This window comes from Xenia sp. Carnegie-2017, unplaced genomic scaffold (genome assembly GCF_021976095.1).
Source record: "Xenia sp. Carnegie-2017 unplaced genomic scaffold, XeniaSp_v1 HiC_scaffold_20, whole genome shotgun sequence".
In the NCBI taxonomy this organism is placed as follows: Eukaryota; Metazoa; Cnidaria; class Anthozoa; order Malacalcyonacea; family Xeniidae; genus Xenia; species Xenia sp. Carnegie-2017.
The window spans coordinates 9,238,318-9,256,781 of record NW_025813483.1 but is presented as its reverse complement, the minus strand read 5'-3'; the positions used below and the strand labels follow the sequence as shown (position 1 = coordinate 9,256,781).

General features: G+C 38.1%; 5 protein-coding genes across 10 annotated transcripts; 3 read left to right on the top strand and 2 right to left on the bottom strand.

The window, feature by feature from the left end:
• Window positions 1-858: 858 nt before the first annotated feature.
• LOC124442629 (protein SON-like) lies at window positions 859-13,247 on the bottom strand. Of its 5 annotated transcripts, XR_006947307.1 has the most exons (8): window positions 12,798-13,247; window positions 10,813-12,682; window positions 10,126-10,290; window positions 8,943-9,164; window positions 7,978-8,215; window positions 7,545-7,637; window positions 6,731-6,815; window positions 6,051-6,126 (listed from the first exon to the last, which is right to left on the bottom strand). XR_006947307.1 is itself a non-coding variant. In XM_046993126.1 (7 exons), the coding sequence occupies exons 2-6, from the start codon at window positions 12,652-12,654 to the stop codon at window positions 5,879-5,881; spliced, it is 2,715 nt and encodes a 904-aa protein (XP_046849082.1). In that variant the 5' UTR covers window positions 12,655-12,682; window positions 12,798-13,247; the 3' UTR covers window positions 859-1,207; window positions 5,854-5,878. The 5 variants fall into 5 exon arrangements, 3 of the variants coding, with proteins under 3 accessions (XP_046849082.1, XP_046849081.1, XP_046849083.1); XM_046993126.1 differs by lacking the exons at window positions 6,731-6,815; window positions 7,545-7,637 and adding an exon at window positions 859-1,207 and having other exon boundaries at window positions 5,854-6,126; XR_006947306.1 differs by having other exon boundaries at window positions 6,070-6,126; window positions 6,731-7,637.
• Window positions 887-2,862, top strand: LOC124442634 (ras-related protein Rab-39B-like). 2 transcript variants are annotated; one of them, XM_046993132.1, is made up of 2 exons: window positions 887-1,150; window positions 2,204-2,862. In XM_046993132.1, the coding sequence occupies exons 1-2, from the start codon at window positions 937-939 to the stop codon at window positions 2,707-2,709; spliced, it is 720 nt and encodes a 239-aa protein (XP_046849088.1). In that variant the 5' UTR covers window positions 887-936; the 3' UTR covers window positions 2,710-2,862. The 2 variants fall into 2 exon arrangements, with proteins under 2 accessions (XP_046849088.1, XP_046849089.1); XM_046993133.1 differs by having other exon boundaries at window positions 937-1,150; window positions 2,207-2,862.
• On the top strand, window positions 13,083-14,536 carry LOC124442637 (protein jagunal homolog 1-B-like). The gene is made up of 2 exons (XM_046993135.1): window positions 13,083-13,270; window positions 14,038-14,536. The coding sequence occupies exons 1-2, from the start codon at window positions 13,089-13,091 to the stop codon at window positions 14,384-14,386; spliced, it is 531 nt and encodes a 176-aa protein (XP_046849091.1). The 5' UTR covers window positions 13,083-13,088; the 3' UTR covers window positions 14,387-14,536.
• On the bottom strand, window positions 14,515-17,304 carry LOC124442633 (interleukin-1 receptor-associated kinase 1-binding protein 1-like). The gene is made up of 4 exons (XM_046993131.1): window positions 17,228-17,304; window positions 16,347-16,961; window positions 15,337-15,614; window positions 14,515-14,795 (listed from the first exon to the last, which is right to left on the bottom strand). The coding sequence occupies exons 2-4, from the start codon at window positions 16,614-16,616 to the stop codon at window positions 14,534-14,536; spliced, it is 810 nt and encodes a 269-aa protein (XP_046849087.1). The 5' UTR covers window positions 16,617-16,961; window positions 17,228-17,304; the 3' UTR covers window positions 14,515-14,533.
• Window positions 17,177-18,440, top strand: LOC124442632 (peroxisomal membrane protein PEX16-like). The gene has a single exon (XM_046993130.1). The coding sequence runs from the start codon at window positions 17,188-17,190 to the stop codon at window positions 18,283-18,285; it is 1,098 nt and encodes a 365-aa protein (XP_046849086.1). The 5' UTR covers window positions 17,177-17,187; the 3' UTR covers window positions 18,286-18,440.
• Window positions 18,441-18,464: the final 24 nt, after the last annotated feature.

Sequence of the window (18,464 nt, the reverse complement as noted above, 5' to 3'; positions counted from 1 at the left end):
CAATACAGCTCTGTCCTTAATATTTGCTTCATATTTTCAGAAAAATATCATGAAAAAATCCTCCATTTCAACTCAGTTGAAACAAGGAGTTTTAAGATATGCATATCTCGATAAGAACTGGTTGCTTTGCCTCGTCTAGCAAGCGATTAAGTAAAGAACAAATAGGACTGAATAAACATAACTTAAATTAAAACTTAGGAGTAAAAACATTAACAAAATATATACCATCACACTTCAAGTATTGACTTAAAACATAACACTGAACACTTTAAATGGTAAACAATCTTACGTTGCTTACCGGTGTCGTGAAATGCTTCCTTTTCAGGCATTTCTTCAGCATCCGTATGCCAAACAAGTTTGCAGCATGTTTTAAAAATAAAATTTCTAAAAGTTTTTGTGCTTGGCATTGAAATTTTATATAATCGCAATTGTGGTTGTCAAATCCGGGTGGGCGAAAAAAATTTTATTTTATGAGCCCGCGTCTTTCCGCTGACTTTGACAACCAAAATCCGCCATGTTTTTGACCACGCGGCCGCGCGCTGATAATTTATAGTAATTTTGTTGACGTTTCCCCTCCAGGTCTTATAGAACTCAATGGTCGAAGATTGACCGGCACACACCGAAGGTATCCGACAATGACTAAATATGGATAAGGAAGCAAACAATACATTTGTTTTGGGAATGTGAAATTCGGCAATAAAGTAACTTTATTCCCTCCTCCCTACTTTTCAGCCACCTTACACAATACGCATCACGCGCTCGTAAAAAACCATGAGTAGCCATTATTGGGAATTAAACGGTTTATAACATGGAAAATAGTTAGTTACGGTCCAGCTTCGAGAAACATCAAAGCATATATGAACAACATCAAATTTACGTGAATGAATTTCTCAAACATCACAACATAAAAGCAATCGTGTGACAATTAGTACAACAATGAATGACAAAAGCTGTTCCGTTTCCCGTACAAGTTCATCGAGTTCGCCACCAAAGACGCCGAAGTACTTCTACCAATTCCGTTTCATAGTGATCGGGGATTCCATGGTTGGGAAATCTTCGATAATACGCCAATTTACAGAAGGAAACTTCATCGACATAGCAGATACTACAGTAGGAGTCGACTTTCATGCACGCATTGTGGAACTAAGCGGTGGGTTGTATGCCGTTTTGGACACCACGTTTTCCGCTACTTGCATGTACTTCTACACTAATTTTAATCACAAGAAAGGCTATAAAAGGCTACAATTGGCAAATAATAATATGCGACGCGGCGAGGAGATGTTATCTTGAAACACGCCATGGTCCCATATTAAAAAGCGCGTTTTTCTACGCAATTACGCCGTTACAACAAACGCTTGCAAAAATTTAACATCCTTTGTCGCAATTAAGTGCCGTAAAATTTCGCAGAGGCGCTAAATATGCCAATACATTATAGAAAAAATACAAAGAATCTCTGGTATTTGCGCATGTATGTTTGTTTGTACACTTATCGGAAGTAAAAGTATTTTCTAAAGAAATTTCTATATCTGGCGCTTTGATTTAAGAAAATGCATTTGAAAATCGGACAGCCATTCGTTGACAATATTTCTAGATTTGTAAAACAAAATTGCGATAGTAAGTTTAAATTGGGAGAAAATATTTGTAAAATATTGCATACTATTAACATATGCGATAATGTCCGTAAATTGTATTAATTCAACATAGGAAATAGCAGTACCACTATTATCAATACCTCAACTTTTTCGAAAGTTCTGATTAAAGATAAGGTGGCTTATAAAGCCAAATAAATATATGCCAATGGCAATTAAATGATTCTGGTCAACAAGTTTTATTGAATTTTTAGCTCAAATACCGACAGGATTATATAATTAGCCTGTGTTGATTGCTTATTGACAAATATGACTTATTTACGACTTATTATTTATTTGACTTATTTACGACTTAAAGTAAATGGTTTGAACCCGGGAGTATCGTTATATGTTTGTAAATAATGATCGTCCAGGTTAATAAAGTCCTGAGAAGGACTGTTTTTGTTGTTGTTGACTTCAGAGTCAAATGTCTATTTGACTCTGAAGATGACTACCGCTAAGGTTGTCGAAACGTCAGTCAACAACAACAAAAACAGTCCTTCTCAGGACTTTATTAACCTGGACGATCATCATTTACAAACTTATTTACGACTTATTATTTATTTCATTAACAGAAGAGGTCAAAGTAAAGATCCAAGTATGGGACACGGCTGGTCAGGAGCGCTTTCGTTCAATCACTTTTTCTTATTATCGTGATGCTGTTGGCTGCCTCATAATATATGACATTACAAAGAAAGATTCCTTTTACAACATCACCGAATGGTATAAAGAAGCGAAGGAGAATGTTAACGAAGAGGAATGTGTCTTCATGTTGATTGGACACAAAATAGATAAGGAATCGGAAAGAAAAGTCTCAACCGCAGAAGGGGAAAGGTTTGCAGATGCACATGACATGTTTTTTATTGAAACATCTGCAAAAATATTGTGCAATGTGGAAGAAGCATTTAACATTGTTGCCAAAGAGGTGTATAAAAGATTAGTAAGGGGGCAGTTGGAAATGAAACCTGACTGGGATGGAATCAAGACTGTTTCAACACAACCTGCCGAGTTGGTCGGACTTGACAGAATACCATCAGTGGACATGTTGGTTGAGGAAAGACCCAATAAAAAATGTTGCTAAGTTTATAGAAGTTGTTCATACGGCTGTTTTTAAGTGCAGGTTTCTTAATGAACGATTGGTAAAAATATTTCAATATGATACAACTGTTTTCAGTAGATAATGTATGTAAAGATACTCTATGGAATTATTTCCATTACAGCACAACAAAAAATATTTCTGTTATCTATTCATTTATTTACTATCATTGTGTAGTAATGGTAGTGACACAAGAAAAACTTTTTCACCTTATGGACAATATTGTTAGTTTTGATCAAATTGATACACTGACAACATTAAGCTTTGAGTATTCAAATAATTCAACCAAACAAAGACTAAGTGATCTTCATCAGGTAGCGAAAGCCACACAATTTCTTTCAAATCTAATTTCTTTAAATCATGTATCTATTCATATGAATTTGTGGCTTGTTTTTAAAAAGTCATCGGGCAAGTGACCCAGGTTTAATTGCAAGCCATTCTGATTGTCCTCCCAAGGTGAAATCACTCTTCAGGGGTGGCACCAGAGGGGGGAATCCTAGCCCCCCGGTCTGGGAAAATTTGAAAATTTCCAATGTCGATTATTGCCGTTCGTTTAAAGTAATGTCAGCACTCGGCATCGGCAATAATCTTCATACACGCCAGCTATCCGACATCAAATTTAAAAAAATAATAAAGTTATTCTGAAATATATATTTTTGAATTTTCATTAGACAGCAGATATGCAAATGCAACATAAGATAAGCTGCATATGCATCGCCACGACGCTTGCCCGCTACTAGTTTTCTGTCGGTTGTTTTTTGCAACTTGACTTTCGAATTTTGAAAGGAATTTTTTTGTAAAAAAACTAAAAAACTCTGCTGTTTGAGTTTCAAATCAGCAATGAGCATCAGATTCTGACAGTTTTACATGTATTGGGGCCATTGCCATTGATAAATCACCATCAAGCGTCTGGTCAACTAATGTTGTTAGGAATTCATTGTGGTCGAGGGAGCAAACTGGATTTGGTTACCGTAGTGAACAAGTTCAATGATAAGTTTCCCAAGTGTAGAATTGTTCTCTGAACATCAAAAAATCAAATCGAATGATTCACAGAAGTTATATCATACACGTGCATTACTAATATTGCCTCTTATGTTTATGAATTATTTCCTAGTACACCGCTGATTCATTACCTACATGCAGTCAAAAAAAACTGCTCACCAGCAAAAAAATTTAACAGGGTAACATTGGGATAAAGTGCCAAAACATAAGATTTAAATAAATAAAAAAAAATAATAACAGTATATCTAATATCCTCGTCTCACTTTGATTTTAGGTTAAAGAAGTTGATCAATATGTTTATAAAGCTTTGACGGAGATAATTATTATTTGATTATTACAATCCAACATTACTAGAAAACCCAGGGCATTCTTTTTACTTACTGTATAGCTTTGTTATAGCCAATCATATGTATATCCCTGGATTGCATGCACGACTAGCAGGGCTGTTAGTAGAACGATGATTGGTGGGGATAGTCATATATTCATTTGTGCTCGACTGACTTCTTTTAAATTTTTTTTTTAAATCAATTGGGCACAACCGAATATATGAAAAGAATCTTCCAAATTAGCGTTCTAGTTGCGGCTCTCACAACTAGTCGAATACGTAGTGTTAATTTTCATGTAGATGTAAATTTTTATTTCCAAAACAAACTATATGTTTCCACGATTTAGTTAAAGCGAATATTTATAATAATTTTTGAAAATTTTTTTCTAAATAAAAGATTTGCATAGAAAGCGCATTGTCATATCAGCCTAGTAAGTAAGCCCCCCGTCGAGGACCTTAGCCCCTCAGTCGGGAAATTCCTGGCGCCACCCCTGTTGCTCTTAAACATTTTTATTGAAAAATTGTTTAAAAATCAACTTTACTTAAAAATTGTCATTGCAATAGAACAGTAGAACCTGTGTTTTGCCATAATTACAGACCACCCACCACTTCTAATGCTTTTGTTGCATTGAGGCACTAGCAATGTGAGCAAGCCCACCCTTTAATAATATTTCCAGACTACGTTTTTCATTGTTGGGGTTTATCCCCGATGAAAACATTGCTTGTAATGTAATTTGTCCTGTAACCAACGGCTGCCTGTCTTAATTTAAGCAATAGGCAGCGGCATAGCCTCAATTAGCGGCTGGAGACGAGGTACAAGCTATAAACACAAATTCAGGAGGGGAGGGGACAACAGTGCACAAAAAGCGACTGAAATTCAAGCGCTGTATTCTAAGGTCAGTTTTCCCAAAATTCATTTAATACGGCACAACTATTGTGGGGGCAGGAAGGGCAGAGTTAGCGCTTTCGTTCTTGACTATCGCATATTTCACACTTGTATTCTCTTAACGAGCACTAGCTACACGTGGCTCATTCATTAAAAAAAAGGCAAAGGTTTTAACTTAAAATGATTGAATTCGCGCAATTTTTCTTCGTCAGCAAAGAACTCGCCTCGCGATCTTAGCGGCCAAAAGCCTGGAACGAATTTAATCGCGACACTAATTTACGACCACTGGTCATTGGCAGTGATTAGCGACACCGATGTGGGTTATGCACAGTGGCTATGCATAACGAGCGACGGTATCGATTAACCTAACCATAATTTATTACGTAACATTTCTAGCATTTTGTTCGTTACAAAAGTTGCCTTTTGCGTCGTTCACAGATGAACGACAATTATAAGGTTGACAATCACACGAACTTTCACTTTTAGTGGTCTAATAGTCTATTCCTACAGTCGTTATATAAATTTCAGAACATTTCTTTACAAATCGACTGTTTTTGCGATGATTGAACACACAAAAAAATCTGTACGGTAGGAAAAAAGTTTGCGGGCTGTTTACGTAACTGATCGTAGTTTGCAAAGCTGGAAAGGGTGGTCGCTGCCGCTGGCAAAAAACAGATTCTACAGATAAATTATGGTTAATTTGAAAGAAATTTCTTCACCAATAAAAGTATTTCTATACGAACGTAGCTAATGGCAGAATACACGATGATTCGATCTTTCCACCTTAACCACTCCAACTAATTTTTTCACATAACCGACCCCAAATCTATTCTAACAATGCGTCAATGACCTTGCTCGCCTGGTAATGCAAATTGAGATTGACATGCACTCGCTAAATAATTTTTAGGCTATGTACCTGTATCATTACAACCAGCTAGCTATCACAAGCACATAGCTGCATCGTCGGGAACGATTCCGAGCGCCTTCAATGCGACGAATGCAGCCTCGGCTTTCGCGAGTTTCTTGTTGTTGCTCGCGATATTGTGTTGGTAACTTATCCCGTTGATGACAACTTGAAATAGGAAATCTTTCTTGTGCGCGGGCCCGCTTTCGTGAACGACGTTGTACGTTGGCATCTTCCATCTCCTCTTCGTACACAACTCGGCGAGTGCGGATACCGGGTGTTTGCCTGTACGAGAATATAAACGAGACATAGTCTTTGAAACTGTCAGTTTATCGTGCACGAGTCGAGTCACGTGCGAGTAAGTGTTCGGTTGGAAAGTCGCATCTCAAGAATTTTAAGTAGCGACATGAGTGAGACGTGACTGGATAATATGACGTTTGATTTCGTTCCATCGTTTACCGTTTCCCATGCTGTGAAAATTACCAAGAACCCCCGAAAAACTCGTATCAACTTAAACAAAGTAAAAGCCATAGCAAAAACATAAAATTGAAACGTAACACTGTAACATATCCTAACATGTGCGTGTTAAAAAAAGCGGGTAATAAGTTAAAGTGTCGGAAACATTTGACAGCTGTCCAGGTCACTGTGCCAACTCATCCATCCTTTTTTGGCGAACAGCAGACGTTATATCGAAAAACAATTTACTATTTTGAGGTAATTTTTAGTTCACTAGGTCTTATCTTAATCTATCGAGACAGCTAGATTGGTATTAAAGATCCTGAGGGGTTTGGCGACTTTCACGTGATTTTCACGCGATTTGTGCTGTAAACACCGACCTATAAAAATGGACAGCGCAGTCCAGATGTATAGCTCGGTGTTTCATACTTACCCCGGATCCAGTGGTTACCCTGGGCATGAGTCGCAATGAGTAGTATAGCTCCAAATGATCGCCTTATAAAAACGCTCTATGTTCTCTATAGGTAGAAATTCAAAAAGTCGAGTAACCCATTCTTATCTGATGTATGCAGGAACAAACAGAGTTATTCTCGCACACTGAATGAGATAGTCCGTGGAAGCGTTGATGTTTGCAACGCTAACATAGACCACATGCGTTGCATCAGAATGCCTCGACATATAAAAAAACGCAGGATTAAATACAGCGTTTAGAATTTGTTTTTTTTTGGGAGACGACACACAACTCAATGCCTATTTATGTGGAGCCAAATAGCCCCGATAGGCGAGTAACTTGTTCAGCCTGGTAAAAACGCGACCTGTTTGTATGGCTTATCACGTCGCTTACAGAAGCGATCCTCAGTATGCATACGTGTAAGTAATACAACAGGCTTTTGCTTATAAGGAAAATGTTCATCCCGCCTAGTCGGGTAATTCGCTTACAAAAACCAAGTTTCCAATGAGGTTAGTCACTCCGATTTGTCATTTATGTAAACGGTTGCAGAGAAAAAGCATTCCAAGTTTCCCGGGTGGATAAGTTATTCGACTGGCCAGGTAACTCAGCCCCATGTAAACAAGCCCTTAGCTATAGCAGCAGTACATCTTCGAGTTAAGACAATGGAGTACGTGCAACTTTGAGAACCTCTATAAGTTTGTAGATAACAACAGCTTAAACAAACAAAAGAAAGCAAAAATGCACGAAACATTCCGAATACAACCGATCGTCCCGCAATAAAAATGGGTTACTAAACCTCTTCAATGAATTATTCACGTAGCTATTATCCAAAGCGCCAAGAATGAGCTGAATGAGGCCAATAATGTAAGAATACGAATTACCAAGCCACCTAGCAAATGTAATAGAGTAATTTTGAAATAAAAATGATCATCGACACGGATATCACACGCTCTCTATAAAATACCACGATCAAAATCTAGAGTTAGTTCATTCAAACGGAGAGCATGCCGCAAGCATGTGCACTCCATTTGTATCGATGCTGGTTTTGACAAGACACTCGATTGCGTTTATGTCTAAAGTCCGTTTCAAACGTATCAAGTGCAAATGACAGAAATTACCAAGCATTTGTACAAGCATGATATCCGTGATGATGATTGGCAGAGAAAAGACCATACACACTCGCATAAACGACAATTCGAATATTATTTTTACATGAAGTATCGCCTTACCTTGCACGGCCTGTGCAGCACGGACGTTCTTACCCCCACCCTTGCCGGCGCCTTTACCGGGAGGACCCGCCTCGGTAGAGGAGACCAAGCCTTTCCGGTCAGTCTTTACGTCCAAGGCGATAGGTTCGTAGCTTCCTTCGCCCCTCTTGCCGATCACCTGACCAGGTTTCCAGCCCATTTTTTGCAGCAATCTCATACCGACACCACCGCGGATTGGGTTCAAATTTTGAAACATGTCCTAGAAGGGTTGAAATGGTAATGAAACCGTTAGTCAATAGCGTGAGATTGCGAGGCCGCAGATTCGGAAGTGCAATGAAAATATTTCGGATGCTACTACTAAAACAATACATCAAGAAAAAATGATGCTAATGACATGCATATGTTCGTGAATGTAAAGAATGCAGGCATCAGTGTGACCACAAATGTTAAATGTTCACCAGATTTTTACCTGAGCTTAAACATCCCCCGTGTTCTGAATTTTGCGACTATATAAAGCGGGTGGGAGAGTCAAAGCTCGTCAGACCAAAATCTAGTGAAAAATTTGCATGTATGGCCACACTGCTGGTCATCCAGAGAAGATCAATCGGACACAAAGTTTGTTTATGACACGTGGCAGAAGCAGGAAGAAAACAGCTATCTAATGGCTTGCTAACGTTTTTGTTAGTATTGTGCTTGCAAAAGTTTGATGAATATATATTGCAATAATATATTATTGCAATATATTTCAGCCAGCAAAGTCAGCACATGTTTGTTTTGTTTGGATTGTCATGGTTGACCTTGAAGAACAAAAACAGGAATTGATATTTAACAGAGCTCGTTATTTCATAGCGATTTCGGCTGCGCTATGTATATTTCGCATTATTAACATCGTTTACTTCTTTGCAAATCAACTTATTTAAAAGAAAGCGAAGACCAATGTTTACATAACACGACCAAACTTGGGTCGCCACTTTGATAAGTCACACCTTTTTTGCCCAAGCTTGATAGCCGCTGTTTATATTTTCTTTCGACGAGTTGACCAATGTCTCTCCTGTAAACTGTCCTGGCTTCAAGTTCACCGATGCCCAACTCTGCATTTTCATTTGAACTTCTTCCAACACGAGTCGCGCTTCGAAATCCTGAGGATTTGACTGAAGCCTATTCTGCGCTTCCATCCGCTTCGCAATCAAACCGCTTACATCAAGTTTCTGTTCAGAATATTAAATAAATTCATAAAAAAAATATCGCAATATCTTATCAGTAGGTTTGCATGTATTGGTTAGTCAAAATACTTACGCCAAATTTTTCGCATTCAAATTGAGCATCTCAAATTCCGAGGGCAAGTTGGTCAAGAAAGGCACAGTGCCAGTTTTATATCGTGAAAACAATAAAATTGTTACAAATTTCTTGCAACATGTTGCGTATCTGTTATAGCTGCTGTTAAATGACAGTATCACCGTCTTTTTTTGGGGCAACATGTCAAACTGGCTTTGTGTTGAAACTGAAAGCATAGTTTGCTAAGCCATTATGCTATCGAACTCACGATTCTGAACACGTGCCTTCTTCCCAAAGGCATCGAAATATTCGCAGGTTTTTCGGCAATTCATGGAGCCAAAATCAGTTTTTGCATCGACATGGTCAAACGAAGGAATTACATACGTTGAACAAATGAAAAATTTGGTAAAAACTTTAATAAAACAACGACAGCCTACTTTCCAGCTGTATAAATCATGGCTACCCCTGCCATTTTGTGAAGTAAAATTATGTTGTCGTAAAATCGTTTTCTGTCTATGCGGAATTTCTAATTGCTGCCTTTCAAACGGCTATGGATATAGAAAACATCGAAATAAAAATGCTGTCGAAAATAATCCACCATAGCGACAAAATAAGATGCTAATTTTTAAAATACCATATCGCAACCGGTGTTCAAATTGCACAAGTTTACAAAGAAGGAAAAACTACGTAGTTTGTTAGCGTGAGTCCACATTTTCAAGAACACTTTTAACAAAAATGGCAAAAATGGAGAGCGCGTCGACATCACTTCGAGGTCAGCGGTCTTAAACTCCTAATTGACAAGGCCGCTGTAGTTTTATCAAACTCGATGTGTAGAGACCCCTCCCCGTGAAACATTTTTTAATGCAGGGGTATGTGAGTGCTATGACACAATACCTCCTGAATGGTGGCAGTTTGAAAAACTTGCTCCGTAGCAGCGATGCTACCGTCTACACCTTCCACGTGTGTTTTGCTCGTGTTTTCTTTCGTTTTGTGTTGGTTGCCACTTGACACAGGAAACGCCTGCTCAAGAGGACGCGTCGGCTCGATTTTCTTCGGAATCTAACAAAATGAACAGCATGAGTAAAATATGTATCTGGGAAAATTAGTCGAACCTTGAGTGGTCTTGGGCAAGTGAAAAATATTGTCGGCAAAAGTGGCACAAGTTTTCTTTAGAAGCACAACTTATATGGTAATTGTATGAAATCAAGGATGGATCCACGATAGTTTCCAAAGGGGAGGGAGGGGGGTGTGTGCACTATTTTGGAATAGATTTCGGGGGATACTTGCTGTGCCGTTTCATGTCAGACTTTTTTCATCATGATTGAAAGAGTTTTGGAATTGCGCCCATTAAAAATTAGTCACAACTGCTTTCCTTTAGTTGTTTAGATGCATTAGTATTGTGAAGGGAAATTGGCACCCCTCCGCTTTCCACCCCTAAATTCGTCTCTTTAAACAACAGCGTGTGTTGTTTCTGCCGTGAAAGACATTTTCTCGGAAGTATTGGTAAATTTAAGAAAGTATTTTCTTGGGGGGAGGGGGGCCAAACTTGGGAAGAAAAGTATTATCAACAATAAGCCTTACCGGTAAAATAACAGGAGTAATAACAATGTCCTTGGCAGGCTTCACACTGAATGGGTGATATGCTGGTGAAGACTGCGATGCGTTCTCGTTGGTTTCGTATGCCCCATCATTGTCAAGCTTCATCTCATTTTCTGTAAGTTTCTTACATAAGGCAGTGAAATCTGCAATGCTCTTGCTAGGTTTCGTGTCAGTTGTTGTGGTGGTGCTTATTGTGATAGTTGATGCTGCCATTACGTGACTTAAGTTAACTGGGATAGAAGCAGCTACTGCATCTGAAGATTTTGACCTGCTACGTTTTCTTGAACGTGAACGCGATCTTCGTCTGTCATACGAGTGAGGAGACCTAAAGCTACCACGTCTTTTTGAAGAGGACCGGGAATACCTGGATCGCCCATTCCTTCCTGGAGACCTAGATTGTCCAATCTTTCTTGGAGACCTGGATCGTCCATTTCTTCTTGGAGACCTGGATCGCCCATTCCTTCTTGGAGACCTGGATCGTCCATTCCTTTTTGGAGAGCTGGATCGCCTATTCCTCCTTCGAGACGTGGATAGTCTATTTTTTCTTGGAGACCTGGATCGCCCATTCCTTCTAGGAGACACGGATGGTCTATTTCTTCTAGGAGACCTGGATCGTCCAATTCCTCTTGGAGACCTGGATCGTCCATTCCTTTTTGGAGACCTGGATCGCCTATTCCTCCTTCGAGACGTGGATCGTCTATTTTTTCTTGGAGACCTGGATCGCCCATTCCTTCTAGGAGACACGGATCGTTCATTTCTTCTTGGAGACCTGGAGTGACTACGACTTTTTGGTGACTGAGAATGCATTTGCTCATTAGAAGTGCGAGGTTGACTGCATCTTTTTGAAGACTGGGCTGTGGACGTGAATTGGAGGCGTTTTTCTGGTGACCGAGAATGACTAAAATGTGAGGATGATCGTGATCTTTCAGGCCTTTCTTCAGCCATGGATGCTCTCCGATCGGATTTCTTATCCTTGTAATTTTTTCCTCCGGATTCCCAAGACTGTTCTTTTGATTCTGATCTACTGGACATAGAGCCGCTTTTCTTCATTTGCCTACTTTTTGAAATCTTCTGTTTCCTCGACTTTTTATGACGTGATTGTGTCCAGTCTTTCTCGGGTGTCTTACTATTAGACCTTGACTTATCAGAACTTGATCTTCTATCCTTTGAAATCAAACATCCACTTGTTGATGTCTTTTCTCCTGTCTGCAATTGGTCAATTTTTGATGAAACCATGTCAGGAATATATTGTTCATAAGAATCCGGAAGCTTTTTCCAAACTTGAGGGGAATCACTTTTTTTACTGGAGTCAGCTATGTACAATCCCGGATCAAAGATCTCAAGATCTTTCCTAATTTCATCAGATTCATAAATGTCATTCACATTATCAGCATCAACATTCTGAATATTTTTATCATCACATGATTTATTTACAACAGGCATCACATTTACATTTGTCTTCTCCAGTTTGCCAGATATTTGATCTTTGGCCACAATCCCATCTTCATTGATTGGCAAGTCTAACATTTTCTCCTTGGCTGAGAAATCTTCCTCATTCTCTGGATCACCCGAGTCTGAATGATCATCATCGACGTGAGCTTTGTCCTTTTCATCTTCTTTGGAACGGTGTTTGGTTTTCTTCCCCTTTTTATGCCGTCTTCTTTTGATTGATTTCTTCTTTGACTTTTTCTTAGAATGTTTGGACTTCTTGTGCTTTCTCCGCAAAGGAGATTTTGATTCCTCCCAATTTTCTGGTTCTTCTTCTTTCTCCTTGTTGTCTGAGGGTTTGTTTGATGAGTTATGGGAAGGTTCTTTTGGTTCCATATTGGTTAAACTAGAATACAGCCATCAACTGGAAACACAAGAGATTCAACAAAATTATACCTGATTGTGAGTCGCAGTTAAGGCCATGCAAAATAGACAAAAACTACAAAGAGCTTTGAAAAACTGACTATTTCTGGACATACCAGAAATTCAAATTCTCTGGACATAAGTGGCATGACTAAAAATGACCGAAATTGCCATGATTTATTAGAGTAGGTATATCGTCCAAAACAAATAAGGTAGATATTTAAAATATCGTTTCAATAAAATAGTTTAATACTGTCATTTCATTTCATAAAATATGTAAAAGAACAACGAAAATGAACAACAAAGCCTTCTTCAACTCATGTGCTCTCTAATTTCTGTCAAAAATTCAAATACTTCCGACATTACTACGAATGGTGTCGGGAGATTCCGAGTAAATATTACCCAAAATGTCTTCCCGAAACGGACCGAGAGCGAGTGGAACGGATGGATCAGACTTCACTCATCGAGAGAAAGTTGCTTCGCATTACAGAGACAGCGTGAAATGGAAAAGTAAATTAAAACTAAATCTGTCACTCCACTTACTTTGCGTATCCCTCGTAGCTACATGGTCTATATTAGGTCTTTTTAAGTGAGTTCTCATCTTATTTAGTGTTGTTTATCATATATTAAGAGCATTAAGTAGCAAATTTAAGGACACATGTAAGCTTTGACTATTCCATGCACAGTTTATCTGCCCTGAACTGGCAAATGGGGATTCGACCAATACTAAAATTCCCAAATAAATGTTTACGAGGCGATGTCCAATTGTCCATTGGTACTCCTTCTTCAAGGCAGCCATAGCACTTGTAACTACAGAATTTTTCATCCACTAGGGACGATGAATATTGCCTCCCGCCAGCTATGCCACTGACAATCTCCTGATAAACCAGTGGCAGATCTAGGGTACATCAATATATATCACTGCAGCTCATTTATGGATGTATAGTCAAACCTCTACTTATGAAAACCTCCTGTAAGCAAACACTGCTTTGGGTTCCTCACCAATAAAACATTACTTCTCATAACCTCTCCTGCAAGTGCACACTAAGTCTTGGTCCCAAAGGTATCTGCTTAAGAGGCATTTTGATTGACAAACTTTTATTCTTTAGAAATTTGAGAAATTAGTTTTGTTCTGAAGGTGCTATGACTTTAAAATCAAGCACCTAAGACTTGTTTTGACAAATGCTGGGTCTTCCAGTAATAAACTTGTGAGTCTGGCCATGCCTAACTTAGTGCGTAAAATAGTGTGTGTAAAATATACACTTCATCAGGAAAACACTTGTCTTATACTAAAAATGAACAGAAAAAGGTATTGAAGAAAATATAAAAAAAAGATAACTGGTTTCAATGTTTTAGATTTGTAAAGTTCAAAGTAGCTGACTGGCACATCGCCTGGCTTTGTAGTGCAGTTCCAGTCCTTCTGGGCATGAGCAGTTTACCAAAGAACAAACTCGGTCAGATGTATGCCTTTGTAATTGGCTATATCGTACTCGGTTTTGGCTCGTTGACTTATGGAGGGACAAAATACTCCAAAACATTTGTCGAGCATGTGTACCAGAAATCACCTCAAATGCTAGATGTTCGCGGATTTTCTCTGAATTTGGCCATTCTTGGTTTGGTCTTGCAAATGCAGATAATGGCTTTGTACTATGCAATAAGACTGATTGGAGCATGGCGATCAAAAGGAGAGAAGAAAACGTCATAAATAATGTTCATTACATAATATCAGATAGTTTGGTTGTTTGGTACACATGACAGTGTACAATGCTGAAATATATCATCATAAGATTTGCTGTCATGAGATTTATCTGGATAGTGATTGAAAGAAATGAATAAATGGTTGCTTTAATATTTATTTTTTTAGTGAAGTTTTCTTCACTTTCAACACAAAAACTGCAAAAACTTTTGTGACTAAAGTCAATGTGGACGATTTCAGCATCTCTTGGAATGTTTTCCTACCATTGACGTTGTTTGACCTGATTTCCATTTCAGTGAATTCCTCTGTTGATAGTTCTTGTATAAACCTGGCCGGACCCAAAGTCTGGCCAAGGGAATTGGCTATTTCCAATCCTTTTGCCCTAGCATTTTGAACAGCCACAACACACGATTGCCTCCTGAGATAAATGTTAAAGTTCAAATTTAATGAGAATTTTACCACCAAAGGCTGTATTGAATTTGCAAAAGTTACTATCTTCAAGTGTAAGAAATTAACCAGTCTATTGCATGACCTTGTTTTCACCCCAAAATGCATTATAGTTAAGAAATTTAGAAAGCACTCTTGGTCACCTCACACCAAGGCAAAATGTTCATCATCAACCAATAACAGCAACTTTAGCCTAAAGCTGTGACTTGAGAACCCCCAAACTGCTAGCAATGGATCATTACTAATGAATCTGACTCAAATAACAAAGAACAAGCTTTTGATACTATCACATTTTAGTTTGTCGGAAAATGATCTGTTAACTCCAAAGAAATTTGATATTGGAGGTAAACACAAGCATGCAAAGCATTACTGTGAGAATTATTCGTTAATTAACCTTTTTCAATTGAAGTAATACAAAACTATTGAGAATGTCAAGCAACATCATTCTTTGCTTGTTTTGATAAAAAAAAACCCAAAACAAGCATTTGTTTGATAAAGATTACACACCTTACCTTAAACTTTCAATTTGTCCATCATAATAATGAAAAGTAGGTCTTGATACCACCACAGTGCTATCAAGTTTCTCCACCAAGAGGTTGCTGACTTCTTGACATTTTGTAAAGTTTGTGAACTGGACGGTAATTTCAACACTTAGTTCATACTTTGATTCACTTCGATTCAAACATCTGTCAACAGTGTAAAAGTTCTTGCCGATATCATGTGAATGCAATGTTTGCAAAATGTAATCGACACGTTTGTTCACACTAGTCTTGACTGCATCCACAGTGTCCTAAATAGCAGTTGGGAATAAATCATGAAAAGATCTATGTAAAGAAGGCATATTGCTTTATCATCTAAGGTGTATGAATAGAAAGGTCTAATTTGAAGTATCATTGTAATATACAATAGAAATAGCACTACAAATTACGGCTGTAAAAGGTTTGATAATTTACTGATTCTATGCACACATGGCAGAGATACTTAAGACAACTAGAAATACACGAATGCTTAGAATATTATGTAATGCAGAGTTAGCATGTTTTCATGTTTTCCTTTTATCTTGACTTAGGGCACTAGAATGAATTCAACAAATCATCTTTATAAATACCTAGTGCACATAAACCATAAAGAAACACACTTGGTTAACTGCAACAAGACTGACATTCCACTTCAACTAGTGTATGTCAACTTTAAGTGGAAAAGACTGAGAAATTTGACAGATGACAATATCAATAAATACAAATTTAAATAGATGACCACAAGAACTGTCAAGGGCAAACAACAATAAGGCTAGGTTAGAATTAGGATCAGGGTCAAGTTAGCTTGTAGGTAGCAGAAGTTTGTGGCAGGATATACTATTTTCTGTTTTTAACATATTTCTCCCAAAATGAGAAGGGTAAATGTCACACTTGGTAAAACATAAACCCAAATTTCAAGTGTGACCAAGCGATTCAACTTCAAGCACGCTTTGAAACATTTAACTTAGCATTACTGCTCAAACACTTACAAAGACAATTCACACCTTTGAATTGATGCAGGTTATAACAACTTGAGCATAATTAGGATCAACTTTCACGGAGCCTGTTTCGTACACCTGAATGACATCAGCGAGGTCGGAAGGTCTATTTCCCTTCGTAGCGTTTTCCTCTTGTTTCACTCTATCGTCACTGTAAAACTTTGAAGGTTTTTCTTCGTTTGAAGTGAACTGGGCATATACTTGCGCAGGATAGAACCATCTTTTCGGTTCGGCAATCATCTTCGTCAGTTTGCGACGAACTGCGTATACTACCATTGTATACTACAGGCAAAGTTCGTTATTTTCAAGCATGAATATTTTTCCCGACTAATCGAAATATTTGACGTTTGGTTGACGTTAGATTTGTTTTTTTTTTGACAGTAAAATCCTGGGTTATTTTATCCAACAACCATATTACTCTATCGCAATTCATGGATAAATAAAACAATATTATTTTTAATTTAATATTTCAAACCACATTATACGTCAATTTACGTGAAACGATTTTCAAAATACCAAAATTACCGGTAAATTTTGTCTTTATGGAATATTTCCAAGATTCAGACTTGTATTTGGGCAGAGTTTACATAAGGAACAAATGCTTACTGTGTTTCCGTAAGCCTGTGAAAACGCGAAAAAATCAGTTATTCTTTTATAAAATTACTATAATGCAAAAGAGATAAATAAATTAATTTAAAACAAATGTTTTAATTGTTACAGTGTTACTGCAAACATAGATATAGACCAATCAGCGCACGCGTTACATTGTTTTTTATATTTTCTACCGCGTGTTCCACAGTGTTCACGTCTTGTGATCGACGCGGGACAGCCACAATTTCGAGACAAAATGGTGGACGACTCATTCGGACGTGCGTTAAGAAACTTACCTGAAAAAGCGAAACGACTGCTTCTGATGCAATTCCAAAGGGCATGGAATATGTATTCTGGCATGCTTATTGACGATCCAGCGATTTCTACTCGATTGGAAGCACTGCTTCGCGTCTTATCATACGTGGTTCCTGGTCGCTTCGTGGCCTCTCAAGAAATCGGTGAACTTCTATACAGCTCGTCAAACTTGTTAGCCTTGCTGCACGATTATATTTTTCGAAGTCACATCACGCTACCAAAGCTCCCTGGAACAGAGGCAGAAAAACGACTGCTTATGTACCTTTCCGTAATCGAAAGTGTCGAGGTTTTTTTCGAAATGACGGCGCATACGCTTTGGGATGACATTGGAAAGTGGTTAATTGTTCTTTTGATACAATTGAGCAAAGTTGGAATACGTCTATTGCTACTTCTTAAGAACCAACCAAAGTTGCAAAAATATCCTTTAATACCGTTGCTCAACCGACAACTGGTCGCCGAAGGCGCGCGAAAACAAAACATACAAACTGAAAAGGAAACTTTTGGAAAACAGGATGGACTTGGTACACCTGGTGAAGACCACGTATGGCAAGGTGAGCGATCAGGTCGCTATATTCGTTCACTTTCTTCAACTCCGCCCAATGGCTTCAGATCTTGGAAATTGCCACAGTTTCCAGTTGGTAGAGAAAACCCAACAGTTCTGAACAATGCCCAGTTTTATGCAGAAATTCTACATGTTATTAGACCACTTCTTCACATGACCAGCATGTTTGCTTTTGGTGAAAAGTCTTGGAAGCCTTGGTTGCTATCACTATTCACGGACACTGCAAGCTTAGCAATACACACTCGTTGTAATCAAAGGTTAACCTCGATGGAAAAGACAGAAATATCAAGAAGACTTATGCTTTTGCTTTTATACTTGCTGAGATCACCTTTTTATGATAACCATTCCAAAGCTAAAATATTGTTTGTAATGAATGGTTTAGCAAACCGTATTCCCTTAATCTCTTATGTCATTCGACCGTTACTACAGTATTTGCCCTGGTGGCAAAGGACATATTTCTACAACTGGTGCACTTAATTGAGAAGCCTACCATGCTTCCAAACAGTTTTTAGGACAATTTCATGGATAAAAGGGCATGCAACTAAAGTATCATTTGATTATCTAATAAGCATGATGATATTTAAGAATTAATACTTTGATTGAATAAAATAATTGATGCAGTTATAATAAAATCAAGTATTAGTCATTGTCACAAC